The sequence below is a fragment of the Engraulis encrasicolus genome, chromosome 4, assembly GCF_034702125.1.
Source record: "Engraulis encrasicolus isolate BLACKSEA-1 chromosome 4, IST_EnEncr_1.0, whole genome shotgun sequence".
NCBI classification, from domain to species: Eukaryota; Metazoa; Chordata; class Actinopteri; order Clupeiformes; family Engraulidae; genus Engraulis; species Engraulis encrasicolus.
In genome coordinates this window covers 24,088,665-24,104,780 of record NC_085860.1, presented here as the reverse complement: position 1 = coordinate 24,104,780, position 16,116 = coordinate 24,088,665, and the positions used below count along the sequence as shown (strand labels likewise).

At 43.1% G+C, this 16,116-nt stretch overlaps 1 protein-coding gene across 1 annotated transcript; it reads right to left on the bottom strand.

The window, feature by feature from the left end:
* Window positions 1-7,134: 7,134 nt before the first annotated feature.
* LOC134447460 (coiled-coil domain-containing protein 113-like) lies at window positions 7,135-10,950 on the bottom strand. Its single transcript, XM_063196919.1, has 5 exons — window positions 10,840-10,950; window positions 10,217-10,381; window positions 9,328-9,483; window positions 7,901-8,137; window positions 7,135-7,432 (listed from the first exon to the last, which is right to left on the bottom strand). The coding sequence occupies exons 1-5, from the start codon at window positions 10,903-10,905 to the stop codon at window positions 7,403-7,405; spliced, it is 654 nt and encodes a 217-aa protein (XP_063052989.1). The 5' UTR covers window positions 10,906-10,950; the 3' UTR covers window positions 7,135-7,402.
* Between the last annotated feature and the right edge of the window lie 5,166 nt (window positions 10,951-16,116).

Here is a 16,116-nt window from a genome sequence, read left to right as displayed (position 1 = left end):
CAAATTCAACTCATTGAACATTATCTCCATCAGTGTATTTGTTTCCAGAATAACAGAAACGGTTAATAATGGTCATTCTTACTGAGAAATCAGGAGAAATGTCTAATTTCAGGAGGGGGGCTAATAATATCGTCCTCAACTGTATGTGCTTAAGACCAACACAATACATTCCAAGAAATGTTCCAGTTTAAATGACGGCGATTTTCCAAGATGGCTGCCAAAAAATACCATAGAAATGGATTTGTTGCACAGGATTGATCAAGCAAGTTATTATACAAGCATCAATTTTGGCATGAATGTGCAAAAAAAAGCAATACAATCAAATCTTCCTGACTCGCCACTTGAAATGGAAGCCATTTTATAATATGGCCACAATAAGGCTGAATTTAGCCCAAAGGTGAGCAAAAAAATGATGATACAAGTATGTAATTTTGTGTGTTTGTGCTTAAGAGCAATAGGCCTATAATCAAATCCACTCATTTGCATTTTAAAGATGGCCATCAAAGAAGACACTAGAACTTCATTAATTGCAATTAATCTAGCAGATGTGGCCCAAATCAATGTTAACATTCACTGTTTGAATTTCCAATGATTTCATCATAGAAGGAAATACAATCAAGCAAAAAGGCACATAACTATAGACTACCAAGGGTAACCCCGGCTCTCTGAGGCATATGAACCAGACATCTCACTATGGGTAACGCCCGCGACCATTTGCCAAAACTTGATTTCAATCTTGCCGTCATGCCAATGAGCTGCACAGCTGGGGATCCCGCCCCCTCGGGGACAAATCCGAGGTGCGCTGCCCACACAGCAGAGGACTCCGATGCGGAGCCGCGTTCAAGTCACCACATCCGTGTCACTGTCACATCCCTTTGGGTTCCACTTGGTGGATCAGGGTCGCCACCGTGCGCCGCCCCAAATTCTACTGTCAAAACGCGGACCATAATCGCATCCATATCTGATTCACAAACGCGGACGCGCTGTAAAATCTACGTTGGTACGTTGGTACAGTTTTTGTTGGGGCAGACACGACCGAACAGCGCTCTCCAGTAAGTATTGATTTATTTATATTAGGTGATACACAAAGGTACAAAAAGTATATCTGAAGCTTTTATACTTTGATATTTCGTAGGATTTTGTTTTATGACTTTAAAAAGTGTATGTTAACCCTAGTTGTTTTCAAAACGAGACAGCTAGTTCATTCATTCAAAGACATGGAGAACTACATTGGCTATTGTAGTATTTCCTAAATGCTGTTAAAATATGATGCCATCCGATACATGGAGGAAGTGCAGTTGAATAAAAATGATCTACATTGTGCCCATTTTAACAGCCTTGTTTACGTTAGCTTGCTAGCCAGCTACTAGCAAACCGGTTGACTGAAGCAAACTTGTGTAAAGTTAAACGTAGGTCTAAGTGTTCAAATACTCTTATGAAACGGCTATATTGGTCTGAATTTGGCTCGTGGTTAGAGGTGCTTAACTCGAATCTTTGAGACGTCCGGATTGATTGGATCATTCCAAGGAGAGTATCCGGATTAGACGGATCACTCGGATCACACGGATCACTTATTTAAAATAGGCCTAAATAAAAATAAATAATAATAATGTATTTTTTAAAACGTTTCTGCTGTTAAATAGCTATGCCTTTGTTGTTCCATTTATCAATTCATGTTGATAAATCAAAGAGTAAGACAGTTTGATCAACAAAACTCACTTTATGAATGGCACAGTTCCTAAACTCATGCTGCGATCCAACCCACCTGGGTCTCCACAACTCGAACGGCCTTTGGCAGCAGTGAAACGGCACGTTCCTGATTTTGCAATAAATAATGTGTGTGTTTGTATTTAAACGTCAAATATTAGGGAACAGAAGTCTAGTTGAGCAGGGACAATCAGGAGGCGAGCAGCAGATGACCACTCGCTTCCGCTGCCGAGTTGCCTTACGACTCGCACACTCGTGGCAAAAACGAAACTTAAGCGTTGATCCGATCCGTAGGGGATTCGCTGCTACCAACAACTCAGTCAGGATTCGTCTCACCGAGTCGCCGAGGGCGCCGCTGCTGAGTGACTCGGACGAGGGGAGTGACAGCAGTGGCTTTAAAGACTGTAGCCTACGCTGTAACGCAGTGAGTGATAGAGTCACGTCTGTAGACTATAATTTCCATAAGAGTAGCCTACAGAGTGAGATGTTAAAGCGTTGGCAGAGCACTGTTAACATTTAGAAATGTAGAGCTCAACAGAGTCAGAAGCACACACATAGGGAGCGGGGATCCGCGACTCAATTGGCCACAACAGGCTGGACGGATCAAACAGTCTCGATGAATGACGAGGCGGGAGTTGGTTCAGTTTTACTCAGTGAGTGTTCGTGACTGAACAGCATACTAGGGAGATTAGAGAATGGCTGTTGTAGTCAACTAAAGAGGATATATTCCGGTTTCACAATTTCTCGCGCTGTAACTGCCATTTTGTTGACATATAATGAAATGCCGTCTGACCCGCCTTTGGCGGATCAATGCACGACAATCATCCGGTCTGTTCGGATGAGGTCTTTACCCGGCTCTCCAACCGGATCCTCCGGGTTTTTTATCATCTCTACTCGTGGTACACTTTTACACGGATTGGTGATGCTCTCAACAGGTTTGGCACCAACTGTGTTTTTAACGGTACAAATCCTAAAGCGGTGGCATCATGTTCTCCTCACGTTAACGAAATCCAGGCTAATTATTTATTAGCAATTCATGGATGGCCATGAACTGCGCCCTTGTCCCATATGCTGTCCATCATTGGTGAATGAATGAAGTAGCTGGGCTCATAGTTTGATACAGATGTCCGTGGTTGGGCTACACATATCTGAATTTGTTCTTAATCTTGTGCAACAGTAAACAGGTGGAATTACCTCTGGGTCGGACAGGGCTAGCCAGCTGTAATCCACCCTGCTACGGTGATGCCCGCCTGCCTCCCGGCTTTTACGACCAAGAGTAAGTAGGACACTGTACATCTTATAATATTCAACATCATTACTGTCACGGGATAGAGATGTGAAAGAGCGTTGTCCATTCCATATGCAATGCAATGTCTGATTGTCATCTTACGAAATTTAAATGAAAGCTCTAAGTTTAGCTCTGTTGCCTTTTCAGATCGGAGCGCTGATGTGATGTTTCCCCAACTGATGAGGGAAGGAAGAGAAGGCAGCCACGACACGCGATTGTTCAACATGACAGTGAGACAGAAAAATAATGTCAAGATAAATAAAAAATCATGATGAGTGAAGTTCTTCGTCAGGTTGTGTTTTTTTCGGGATCTTATTTAAACGGTGTCTAGGCCAGGTCTGTGTTATCTGTAGAATTAAATCTAAATGCTGTTTGTAACGGTTAACTGGTTTAGTGTTCGTTTATTGGGATTATAGCATAATAAGAAAGTAACTTCATGAGCACGGATCCAAAATGGTCCCGGCCCGGAACATCTATGAGTCCGGAATGGGTCCGTAACTGATCAAAAATAGTGGATCCGTGACGGATGCAATAAGTGGACACGGAATGAGTCCGCATCGGATGTCGCGCCTCCGAACCGGGCTCACTGCGGAGGTACGCTTCTGCACGCGGATCCGTTGCGGGTGACAAACGGGTCCCTTTTGAGTCCGCACCACGCCTCCGCGTCGGATGATAGGCGGCGTGCAAGTGGACGCCGATACGGACCCGTTTACCGGATCCGTTCCGGAGGATGACCTGTGGATGGTGGACTCCAGGGCGGATTCATTACGGTGTACTTTTGCTGTGTGGGTGGGCTCTGAGCTTCAATCTGAGGCAACTAACCTTTGAGCTTGTGGGTGAGTGTAGCAATCTAGTGAGATGTCTCGTTCATCTCCCTCAGAGAACCAGAGTTACCCTCGGTAACCTATAGTTCTCTTTCTGTCGAAACACTCGACATCCCACTATGGGTATTGAAAAACTCCCGATTGAGTTGCCTTTACCTAGAATGCGCAAACAAAAGCTTGGCCGGGGCACAGACCATTCTCCTGCCGATGCCCAGAGCTGTTGAAGGCGAAGAGGCAGCGTCCATCAGCAGTGATAAGCATCATGCTCACCCAACGCGCAGCTCGAGACGCAACAGCCGCCCAAGGGCCCAGGGTCTTAGTTCCGAACCCGAAGAAGAGAGGCTAGGCACCAGGCGCACAAAGGCAGCGTCCGGACATCCAATACCACGGAGAGCACGCAGTGGAGGGAACCCAGGGCACGGAAACCACCCGTCTGGATGTAACCGATGTGCAGGTGGAGCCCACAGAGGTGTAGCGAGGCCCCCAATATCAAGTGGTATTCCCCAATAGCAAACCTGGGGGCGTATTACAGAAACTTCCTATCTTGAAAATCTTATCTTATCTGTCTAGTTACCGCGGCAACGGCACTTTAGGACCGAATTTTTACAGAACAGCGTTTCCTAAGTTGTTTTGCGCATCCTATCTTAAGTTAAGAAAGGGGTATTACAGAAGCATCCTAACTTCGAAAAATCCCAAATAATTGGTCCTAACTTTAGGACAGCCACCCAGCTGTCCTAATTCCAGTTATCCATTGATTTGTTAGCCAAAATGTAGCTGGTGTTTATCACCATTTACCCACGCTCAGCTTGCTGTTTCAGCCAGAGCTAACAGTGAAGTCTATCCGGGAAAACAACGCAATTGTGAACGGATGAAATGTTAATTAAATTAGGCTATATTGACTGACCCAAACGATGTGTGAAGTGCAGAGTTGATGATAAATATACCCGACTTCGATGTTAAGTCCGATATCAACTTCCTTAATTGACAGCCGACCATGGGTCAAGCCAAGTCGGCTAATTGTCATTTATTTATATACATGCGCTGGTCATACAAAGACATTTCATGAAATTACGTCTTAACTGTTTTGCGTGCATTCGCTTGGAAAAACAAAACATTGGGATGAAAATATGGAAAATGGGAAGCACTTTATTGGGACTGAAACCACAATGCATTTGGTCAACTTGAGGTTGCAGGCAGTGACCAAATTTCGTCCTCACAGATGTTGCTGTATTATAAATCCGTTCTGTGGAACGTCACTAATAAGTGCGTTAATTTTAAAAGTAATGAGCTTAAAAAGTTTAGCGAAATATTTACGTCCTCTTCCTCTCTAGTTTAGTATCACGCAGACCGCGAGATGCAGCAGCAGTCAAATCTGTGTATTCTAGCTTGCGTCGCACTACTGTTGCTAGGTAGCGGTGCATTTGTTGTCAGGTAACAGACATAAAAAGTAGATCGTAGATGTTTAGATCGCTACTTTAGGATTCCTAACTCAAGATAAGATAGGATTTCCAAAGATAAGATAAGAATCCTAAATGAAGTTAGGATTTGTTTCTGTAATACCAAACTGGAAAAAATCTTATCAGGACGACTGAAGATAGGAAGTTTTCTGTAATACGCCCCCAGGCCTTGGCACAAGGGGGAATTTCCAGAATGTTCAGTACACAACATCTGCAGGTGCAACCGTGCTGGCAGAAAAGACCTTTCTCTATCAGGGCCGTAGGTCCACGTTGCGGACGGAGAACCTAGTAGCAACCACCACCACAGCAAGCTGGCCAAGCCAGCCCCGATAGATACCCGTTTGAGGGCACACACTATGGTTCCTGAAGTCCAAGGGGGACATCAAAGATACACTTCCCCTCGATCATGCATCCTGGTTGAGCAGGGGCCTGAGATACTTCATTGGAGAAGTATGGTCTAGCTAACCACGGTCGCCCTACCCAGGGACAGCACTCCAGGCAGCACAATTGACACTCGCGCTCCTGCTGAGCGAATGAGACACACACAGTAAGGGGTGACCGACCCAAGGGAGACACGTGTAATGCATCCTATTAGGAGAGGCGAGGATCCAGGTGGTCTTGACACGATCAGCCTTCTCACCCTCGGGTAGAGGGCGCAACTGACTAGAGAAGTTGCGTTCCACAGAATGTTCCACAGCCTCTGGGAGGAGGCTCTTATCTTTGAACGTTCTAGGCTGACAAGCCAAAGCCATTATGTGATAGCTAAATCAAACATGTTAATGTCCAAGAGCAAATAAACTAAATTCATGACAATGCTTGTTTTTGGTGTACCTTTTGTTTAACAGCAATATCGAGAGAACCACGAATTGCCGTTATTGACATATTATTACCGCAGTGTCATCGTATTATTAGCATCTCATAACCTTCGGGGTGTGTGTGGGGGGGGGGTGGGGGGCACTGCCTCCATTGATATTAAATTAAGAACTGGCATTAGCATGTCATCACCATGCTATTTGTGTGTCATACTGTGAGTGGCTTATGTGTCATTGCAGAATATGTTTAAAATCTGTATCAGTTCATCATCCATGCTAACATATTTAAGGAGAGTGAACAATTACCTGGACAAACACCATCCAAACACCTTGCATGCAACTCTGACCTAGCCTGTCCTTGCCATCTGTACGCTGCTGTCAATTAACCTTTCCCTGCACATTACTTCTGGGCTGGGTTTTCTGGGTGTACATAGAGCTCGAAAGTCCCGCCCCTTAGTTCCGCGTTTCACGGGACCTAAGCTGACCATCTAACAACGTGGTAGCGAGTAAATATCTTCTGATCTCAGTCATGATATGCGCTGTGCTACAAATATGCTCTTTAAGATGATAGATAAAGATTATTCATGCAGAAGTATCAATGTTTTGTTCCGAGGCCGTTGGCATGAAAAATGTGAAAAAACACAGCTTTCTAAAAAATGTGGGGGTTCGTACGAAATATTAAGCAAAAATATCACAAACAACATATATGGAGCTCGTGGCACAACTCGAAGGGGATCGAAATGCCATTTTAATACCGCCATTGGATTACATGCTACGATTTTCGGCTAAAAACGCCGTTGAGGTCCCATGAAATCGGGGGAAGTGACGTCACTTTCGAGCTCTATTCTTGTTGCCAGACATCCGGCCAATCAGAAAACGGAAGAGGGACAAGGTTGGGGAGACGCACATTTCTGCCAGAGAGGGTCTATCTATGGGTAGTACGAGAGAGGAATCTCGCAACTTTTTCCGGGTGGTACTGGCCACTAAGTGGCGCCATCCAGACAGCGCAGAGGAGCGCCAAGGAGCGCAGAGGCTGTTAGAATGAATGGGGTCCCATGGAGCTCAACCACAGATGCTGCCATTGCTTTGGGAGAGAATTGGTATCATCGTTTCATTTTATTTTTCCCAAAGGCAGGATAAATTATCCTTTCAAACAGCACTTAGTTTGAATGTTTAAACTCGCTGGATCTTTGTAAAATACGTCTTTATTGTCAATACGACGTCATGAGTGGCTTCACACACTGCGTTTGGATTGGTCGGCCGGCTGCATTGCTGTGATCACGACGGCCGTAAAGCAATTTTGTTAGCAAGATGCTAGCGGAGCCTGACTCTTAAATGCCAAAGCTGTAAGAAATCAGAAGGACGTAACTCCCAGGTTATTGTACATTTCACATTGGTTTCTCAGAACTTACAGTAATATTGTCAAGTTTCAGCCGACAGCGAGCACAATTGTCAGTTATTAGCGCCAGCCTTATGGGCTCTACTGTCTCGACAGCGCTCCCTAGGTGAACTGCAGGCACGGGTTGGAGGGCGAGATTGGACACTGTATGTAAACCCACTGTGTTTCAGCCTTCAATTGAGTTCACTCCTCCCACCAGTAATCATTTCTTAACGTCATGACCAAACGTTAGTGATTGGGTAAAATCTGGGGCACCTTTCATTCTACAAAGGAGTTCACAACTTCTCCCAGTAGTTTTTTTCTCAATTCAGTTGTTTCGGACATTTAAAAGAGCAAAATGTATATAATACTGGTGACCCTTCGTATGCCTTATTACTATTGAAACTCCTATAACGCTTATACTAAACCCTGACCTTGTACAAGTTGAGGACCTGCAGGGTGTTCCCTGCCATCAGCTTGAGCCTCAGCAGGTCCTGGTTGCGCTCATCGATGCGCTCCAGGTACTGGCTGTTCTCGATCTTCAGCTGCTGGAAGTCCACCTCGTGCAGCGCCTCGCCCATCTCCTCCTTCTGACGCATCTGCAGGATCAGCTTGCGCTTCTGCACGTGCAGCGCCGAGTTCTTCAGACGCAGCTTCTCCACCAGCGTGTCCTGTTAAGATACACATTGGTCGGTTAGTTCCTTGTTTGTTTGTTTGTTTTTAATACTATATATCTGTGCTTTTAACACCTTTATCAGATATAGGATAGTGAAATAGTAACGGGAAAACGAGTGGGGAGAGCGAGATGGGGAAGGATCGGGACATGACCTTGGGCCGGAATCGAACCCAGTGTCTCCAAAAAAGTTTGGTGCCTTAGCCCAGGGTTGATAGTGAAAAAAAATCCTGAGCCTGAACTTTTTACCCTGCTCTAACGACGACGACAAGATACTGCATAGCGACTATTTTGACACATTATTCAAACATTTAATAGCCTGTGTATGACCATTATTCAAGCCTGATAGCAGAAGAAAACCCTGAACTTGTAACACTTTCTGAGATAAGAATAACCTAATGGTTAATTATTATCAATGTTTTTATTTTTGCAAACTCTGCCAAGCCTGAAATCAGGCATGGAGCCTGAATACTATCAGCCCTGCTTAGCCTACTGAGAAACTGCCCCCACCACCAGTCAGTTTGTTAAAAGCTTCCATCAAACAGTGTAGCATATAAGGAAGCTTGAAGTGTTTCAGATCTGAAGCTCTTTCACTAGAAACTGGTTTGAAACAGGTGCTTCTCATTTTACATTGGCCACTTGGAAGCTCAAAGTGTTACACTCATTTTTTTTTTTTTCACGTCTTTCTGCCTTGTTTTGTGAAGTTTGAAACTGGAATGACAAAATTCCAGCCATGGTGAAGAATCTTTTTTTTTTTAAATCCTGGACCCACTGTTACTCAGGCCCACTGCGAGATATAAAATGATAATGTTAGTAGTCCTGTTTAAAGACGCAACAGATTATTATAATGCAGTTCTTAACTAATGGGAATAATGCTAAGCTTGTGTTGGTTTATTTTGGTGTACATTAGTTATTTAACTTATTCAAAGTTTATTTATTTTGTTTTTCTGCAAACTTGCCACAGCCCACCCAACACACACCCCCACCGCCGCGGCCTCCCAGGGGTCCCTAGGGGCACTTTGAAAACCACAGTTATAGTATCTACAGATGTTTTCATCTACATAATGGAATTTTCTCACTGCTGTCCACTTAAACACCACATGATTATATCACACATAATACAACACATAAAACTTAGTAATAACAAAAACAAACAAACAGAAAAACAATTAAAAAGACATATCTAACCTTTGCTCGCATCCTGTCTTCAAAATAACAAAGGATCTTTTCTGCACCCATCATGGCCCCTTTCTTCTCGCGCAGGACCTTGGCCACATCACGGTCAAACTCATTGCTCGACTTCTTCACCTCCACCAGTTGCACATCAGCTTCCTCCAAGGTAGCCTAGCAGAATCATACACATCTGACAACATGGCCGGGGAAGACGACAGGTGCTGGGGGACAAAGGGGTCCGTTGTCCCAGTGTTGCCAGATGTATGATGCTGAATTATCGTACCAAAACCTCAAAATTATCGTTTTTGGGTTCTTTTTGGGAGGACATTATCGTACAAGAATCAAATTGTTGTTTCAAGGCATCTAAATGAACTGAATGACAACTGAAATTATTGTACATCATGTTTTTTTATCGTGCAGAGGACAAAATGGACAAAATGATGGTGGAAATACGATAATAATTATGGCAATTAATAATAATGGCAACACTGCCATTGACCCAGGTCCAGGGAGAGACTATAGGGACTTCAGAATTGCTACTCTCAGTGCATTGTACTGTATGTATTGAGGAGGGGGCCCTTTCAGATGACTTTGTCCTCCTGGACCTGGCCAAAGCTGTCGACGGCCCTGAACATAACCATAAAGTGACTGTATGAAATTAGGTCTTTCTGCATCCTGAGTGAAAGAGTGGTCTGCACACTGGTTGCATGCACCATTTTCCATGACTCTTTTTTTTCATGACAACTTTTCCATCTTTGTGTCAGGACTTCAGGCCTGGTTGCACCCACCGATAAGCAACAGTCAACTTTAAACTAAGCAGAGACCTAGGCACGCTAGGCACACACTCCAGAGATAGGGCCCAACTAAATTCATTGTCATTCATTTATTTTCAGTTAGCCTGTACCTTAAGGTTCAGCATCACTCTCTCCGAAGTGTTTTTCAGTTTCTGAAGATCCTCTCTCATCTCATCCATCTCCCTCTGTGCAACATCACATTTTTGCTCGAGGGTCAGCCGCTGAATCTTGTCCTGGGTCATTGTTCGTGATCTGTTGGTCTTCCTCCCACGGTTCTGTGATGATGATGACAGATTCAACAAACTTTAGACTACCTGATGTCTGTTGGATTTCTTGCTCCCTCTTACCCCCTAGCAGAAACTCAGGCCATTTAATCTGCCCCACACCACAGCCTTTACAAAACATTTTTTTAAATCCAAAATAACACATTCAACATTGTTAAAATGGCAAACTAAAACATCGGCCTTGCTTGAGGGTTAGAAATGAACAAAGCATATATTCATCTAAAACATTTCATTAAGGGTAGGAAGTGAACAAGCCAAAAAGTTATCACCGTAGGCTAACAGCATTTCTTATTATTACACAAAGGTAAGTTGCACCCTTCCAATGATAGGCCTACAGTTACAGGTGGACCCCTCAGATACTTATTAGCTAGTGCTAATTCCAATGTTGCCGTTGGGCCCTACTGCCCACCCTGGCAGTAGACACAAATTGAAGTACAAAAACTGTTTACCGTATCCACTGCTGCGTCAAGTGCAGAAAATTGCGGCTCTATGCGATTAAGATATCGCTCAAACATATCGGTCTCTGCTTGTAGCACTGCATTTGCGCGTCTGTAAAAACAAAAGCGATTAGCAATACTACATCGATTTGTAACTGTCCACACCGGCGGGTCCACACCGAACCGGTACCTCGGTTCTCAAACAAATCCAACAAAACAATAAACAAAACAACTATAATAGTGGGGTCGTAATAGGCTCAGTCATTTCAAATTGATGTTAAAGTTTGGTTTTCACTTCCAAGTTGAAGTTTAGGGTCTATAGAACAATTTGAGTTCGAGTGTCAAACACACAGATAACAAAATGGCCTGCGGGGGGCGCTCTAAAATATATAAACTGCTATAACTTTTGATTAGTTAAACCAAATTTAACATGAGGTGTGTATGGATTCAGCATGAAGAGGAGAAACCAGTGGGCTAAATAGTTGGTTACCAGATTAAAGACACACTATGTAATAAACACACTTTTAGCCAATGGACAGCTAAATCCAGGCTTTTTTAAGATAAAGGGTGGAAATGCCCTCCAAGTTGCAATGAAACATGATTTATTGTTACAATTTATTGTAAATAAAGCCTGGGTTATCACTTAACTTGATTTGTTCGGAATATCCCTGAAGCACACAGATACTTAGGATACATATAAACAAATATAGCTGCATAAAGCCTATGTGATATTTAGGGCCCAACTTGCAACTTTGAGTTTATGAATTTAGGATCATGAGTACCAGCTTTTTTCAATCAAGCCATCATTTTATTCACAACTTAAACACTTTATATCTGGAAGAAAGTAAATCAATAATAATAATAATAATGATGATGATGATGATGATGATGATGATAAATACTATGGGGAACATCATTTTTTCTTGCATTCAAAAAGTAAACAGAAGACCATAGGGCTAACATTTATTCCAATAATCCACTCTACAATAACTATGACAGAGAACAGATGTAAAAACAGTCAGTGATCAGTCTTAGAAATTGTATGTGCACTTGCACAGACGTGTGCACTTTAACTCTGCCTTCATGCACTTGCACCGAGATCTGGCAGGTCTATTTGTACAAGTACTAGTACAGCTGCACTTCACCTCTAGTTGGAAAACATCTTTGGCAACTGCATTGCTTTGGTAGTGTAGTCCAAATCTGGGAACTGTTCATTTGTTACCAGATTGGCAGGCATTTCTGGCAAATGCAGATAATAAGAACAGTTTTCATTTCTATCAACTACGCTGGTAACAAATGGACAGTTCCCAGAGCAGATGACTGTGTCTACCATGTATGAAATAGTCCTATAGTATTATTTAGTATGCTTGCCAAAGGAATCTGCTTGCCCCCAGCAAGCATACTAATTGTTCTCCAACAGTTTATTTAGTATGCTTGCGGGAAAGCATATTAATTGTTCATCAACAGTTTATTATTATTCTACATTTTTCCATTCACCTCGGCATATGGGAATCGCCATTCATTAGTACGGCGGCTTTGAATCGTTGCAGCGTTCGAGATAGAGACACGGTTCGAGTGCCAAAACGAACGGCTCGAAAAGGTCTCAGGGTGGAGTATTTTTCGCTGGCCTACCCCCTTTCATTCGTTCACCAGACTTGTTTTTCCTCAGTTTTCTCTCTGTTTTCCTCCTCATTGAAATGAATGGTAGACTGGCCAAGATGATAATGTCACAAACTGTGGCAGTTAGAGTGAGAAGTGACCTGTCCTGGGGTTTTTGTATCAACTAGGTAAAGGCATTGTCAGAGAGGTATTGGCTCTGAATACAAACTGTGTGAAGATCATAAGCCAACTCTTAAAAAAATGTTTCAAAGAGAGCAGTTTTAAAATCCCTATGATGTGACCCCATTCACTTACAAAAAAATGTGTGAACTGCTCAGCGCATAGGCCTGAACATGTCCATTTTGACTGAACCATTTGGCCAAGAAAAGTGATCTCAGCTTTGACATGAAGAGCAGGTTTGTGCCATTTGTGTGTCAATATCATCTGACAACTTGCAAAACTTTTGGAGATATGACAAGCGTAAAAATAAGGCTGCACATATTACTCAGCTATTGACTGCCAAACTGTCACCTTTCGAATCTTCAGTCATACACACACACACACACACACACACATGCAGCCTTGTAGAACTTTAGACCTCTGCTGTCAGTAAGTGGCAGTGGCCTACTGGGTAGGGTGTTGTTGGTCTGTCAGAGGGTTGCAGGTTCGAATCCCACCCTTACCTCTCCCTACCCACCCATTTCTGAAAGGCACCTGAAGCATCTCCATGCACACACACACACACACACACACACACACACACACACACACACACACACACACACACACACACACACACACACACACATCTCTCTCACAGACACACACACACACACACACACACACACACACACACACACACACACACACACACACACACACACACACACACACACACACCTATCTCTTTTCCTCGTGTTTCTGTGTGTGTATACAACAGCTCTGTGTGTGTGTGTGTGCATAATCCGCAAGCATACCAATAGCATTGTCTCTCCGGAAAGGCAGTCTTATTATTATTATTATTATTGATTTATTTTCTTCCGGATATAACGTTTTTTTGTGATTTTATGTGTGAATAGAATATGGCTTCATCGAAAAAGTTGATACTCGTGATCCTAAATTCATAAACTCAAAGTTGCAAATTGGGTCCTAAATATCACATAGGCTTTCTGCAGCCATATTTGCGTATAGGTATCCTAGTTATCTTTGTGCTTAAGGGATATTCTGAACAAATCAAGTTGAATGATATACCAGGCTTAATTTACAATAACTTGTAACAATAAATGATGTTTCATTACAACTTGGAGGGCATTTCCACCCTTTATCTTAAAAAAACCCTGAATTTTGCTGTCCATGGACTAAAAGTGTGTTTATGACATAGTGTGTCTTTAATCTGGTAACCAAATACTTAGCTCACCAGCTCCTCCTCTTAATGCTGAATCCATGCATACCTCATATGTTACATTTGGTTAAACTAATAAAAAGTTATAGCAGTTTATATATTTTAGACCGCCCCCCGCAGGCCATTTTGTTATCTGTGTGTTTGACACTCGAACCCAAATTGTTCTATTGACCCTAAACTTCAACTTGGGAGTGAAAACCAAACTTTAACACAAATTTGAAATGACTGAGAAAAAATGCATATGCCTACGACTCCACTATAAAGAAAATTAAGGAATAGTGCATTGATTTCGGATGTATTAGCTAAACTACAAACAAAATGTACTACCTGAAATTTTCAATTTGTTCAATGACTTGTCTCTTCTCTTCTTGCTCGTCGTCGTCCGCCATGGTGGTGGTTACTAAGGTAAACAAACCCTGCAGTGCCAAGAAGATGCGCGCTCGCGTGTCAAGTAGCTTGATGTGGACCTACATGATCAAGCCATTTACTTTTTTTAGCTGGTGCTGCTCATAATCTGAATTAACTTGAAGCACGTTTCGTATTCGCTTATTTGCATGGCCACATCTCAAACTTCTAAAAGTTCCACCCCTCTCACCAGAGTTTAATTTACAGGCCAGTGATTTTTATTATTATTATTATTTAGGCATATTATTGTTATCCTGCATTAGGCCTATGTTGGGCAAGTTTATGGGCTCACTAAAAATACATGAAACATAAAAAAGTAGACTGGATTAACATTTTAAATGTAGCATCCCCATCGAGTACTTTTCTTTTATTTCTTATATTTATTTTTAAAGGTAGTCCTATTTATAGGGACAGTGTTCAAATCATATTTTAATATATTATCCAAGTGTGTACATATTTTACCATCATACCAAAACACATTCAAATTAATTCACAGCATAATAACACACCAATGTATATACTGAGATTATTATCAAATAAATCATTTTATTATTACCAGGGCTACATGGTAAATTGATTTTTAAAACACTCTTTGCTCCGACTAAAGGGGTTTGTTTTGAGGCTAGGCAAAATATTTTATTTTATATCTATACTTATTATTGTTGTCAGAACAAATGGAATATTCAAGTCAGTGGTCAGAACCAATCATTGGTAGGAATGCTCTGAGGAATGTGACTCAGCCACCTGACTGACATCATAATGATGAGGTCACAATGACCACCTTGGTGTCACCAGACAAAAGTTCCATTTCACACCACTTGTTACCCACTATTATTCAAAGACAGCAGCTTTATTGGTTCTCGTGGATAGATTTATCTATTTATGAGCGTATTATGTACATTTTTATTTAACTTTTTTCCAGTAGTACAGTACAGTACAGTTGGTTATGGACAGGACTAATTCGATGCCGCTTTCTAGGCTAAAAGAGGGCCGAAATAAGCGCCAGGTGGAAAACCTGAGAAGTGGTGATGTCCCCCTGAGGCCTGGGCCAAGGGTGCTGCCACCCATCGGCTCTTCACCCCAGCTCCAGGGAGATGCCAGCTCATCCATCTCGGCGTTAATTGTGGACGACAACCCTGCGTTGCGAGACCACCTGGTCCCTGGAGACAGATTGCATTCTGGGACGTTCAAACCACGGAGTGTCCTGCGACCTCTGGGCAAAAAGAACCTTACAGGTCTTGACCACGCCCACCCTCTGAAGCCACTGGTCCACAGGCCAGCCTCCAAGGATGCTGCTCTCCATGGAGGCAGCAGCAGCAGCAGCAGTGTCGTTTCCATGGTGCCAGCTCCACCTACTGTTGCCAAGGCAACCGGTGAGAAGTCCAAGCACGTGAAGGCCAGGCGCTGTAAGAAAGTTTCCTCTGCTGACCCAAGGCCCATCAGTAGTCGCCCGGACGACAAGAGCATCAGTAGTGCCGAAAACCACGGCAACGGTTGCCAGGCCAGTCGGGTGATGCAAGACCAGGAAGTGGAGTCCATAATGAATGCTCTGGACGTTCTGCAGGAGATCACGCAGGCCAAGACGTGGATCAGACAGGAGAACACGCGTGTCGATGAGGAGAGGGGGCTTCTCACTCAGAAGAACATCAAGCAGCAGCAGCAGCAGCAGCAGCAGCACTCCTCCCTGCCGCCACTTGGTACATCCACACCGTCACACACGTCAGGCAATCACAAGCACTTTGGACAGTTCGGCGATAGGCTGCCCTATGTAAGGAAGACATCATCACTCAGTTTGTCCACCTTGGAAGGTAAGATAGTATCAGAAATGTACACACACACACACACACACACACAGTCGTCTGTAGTGATGATAATATGGATAT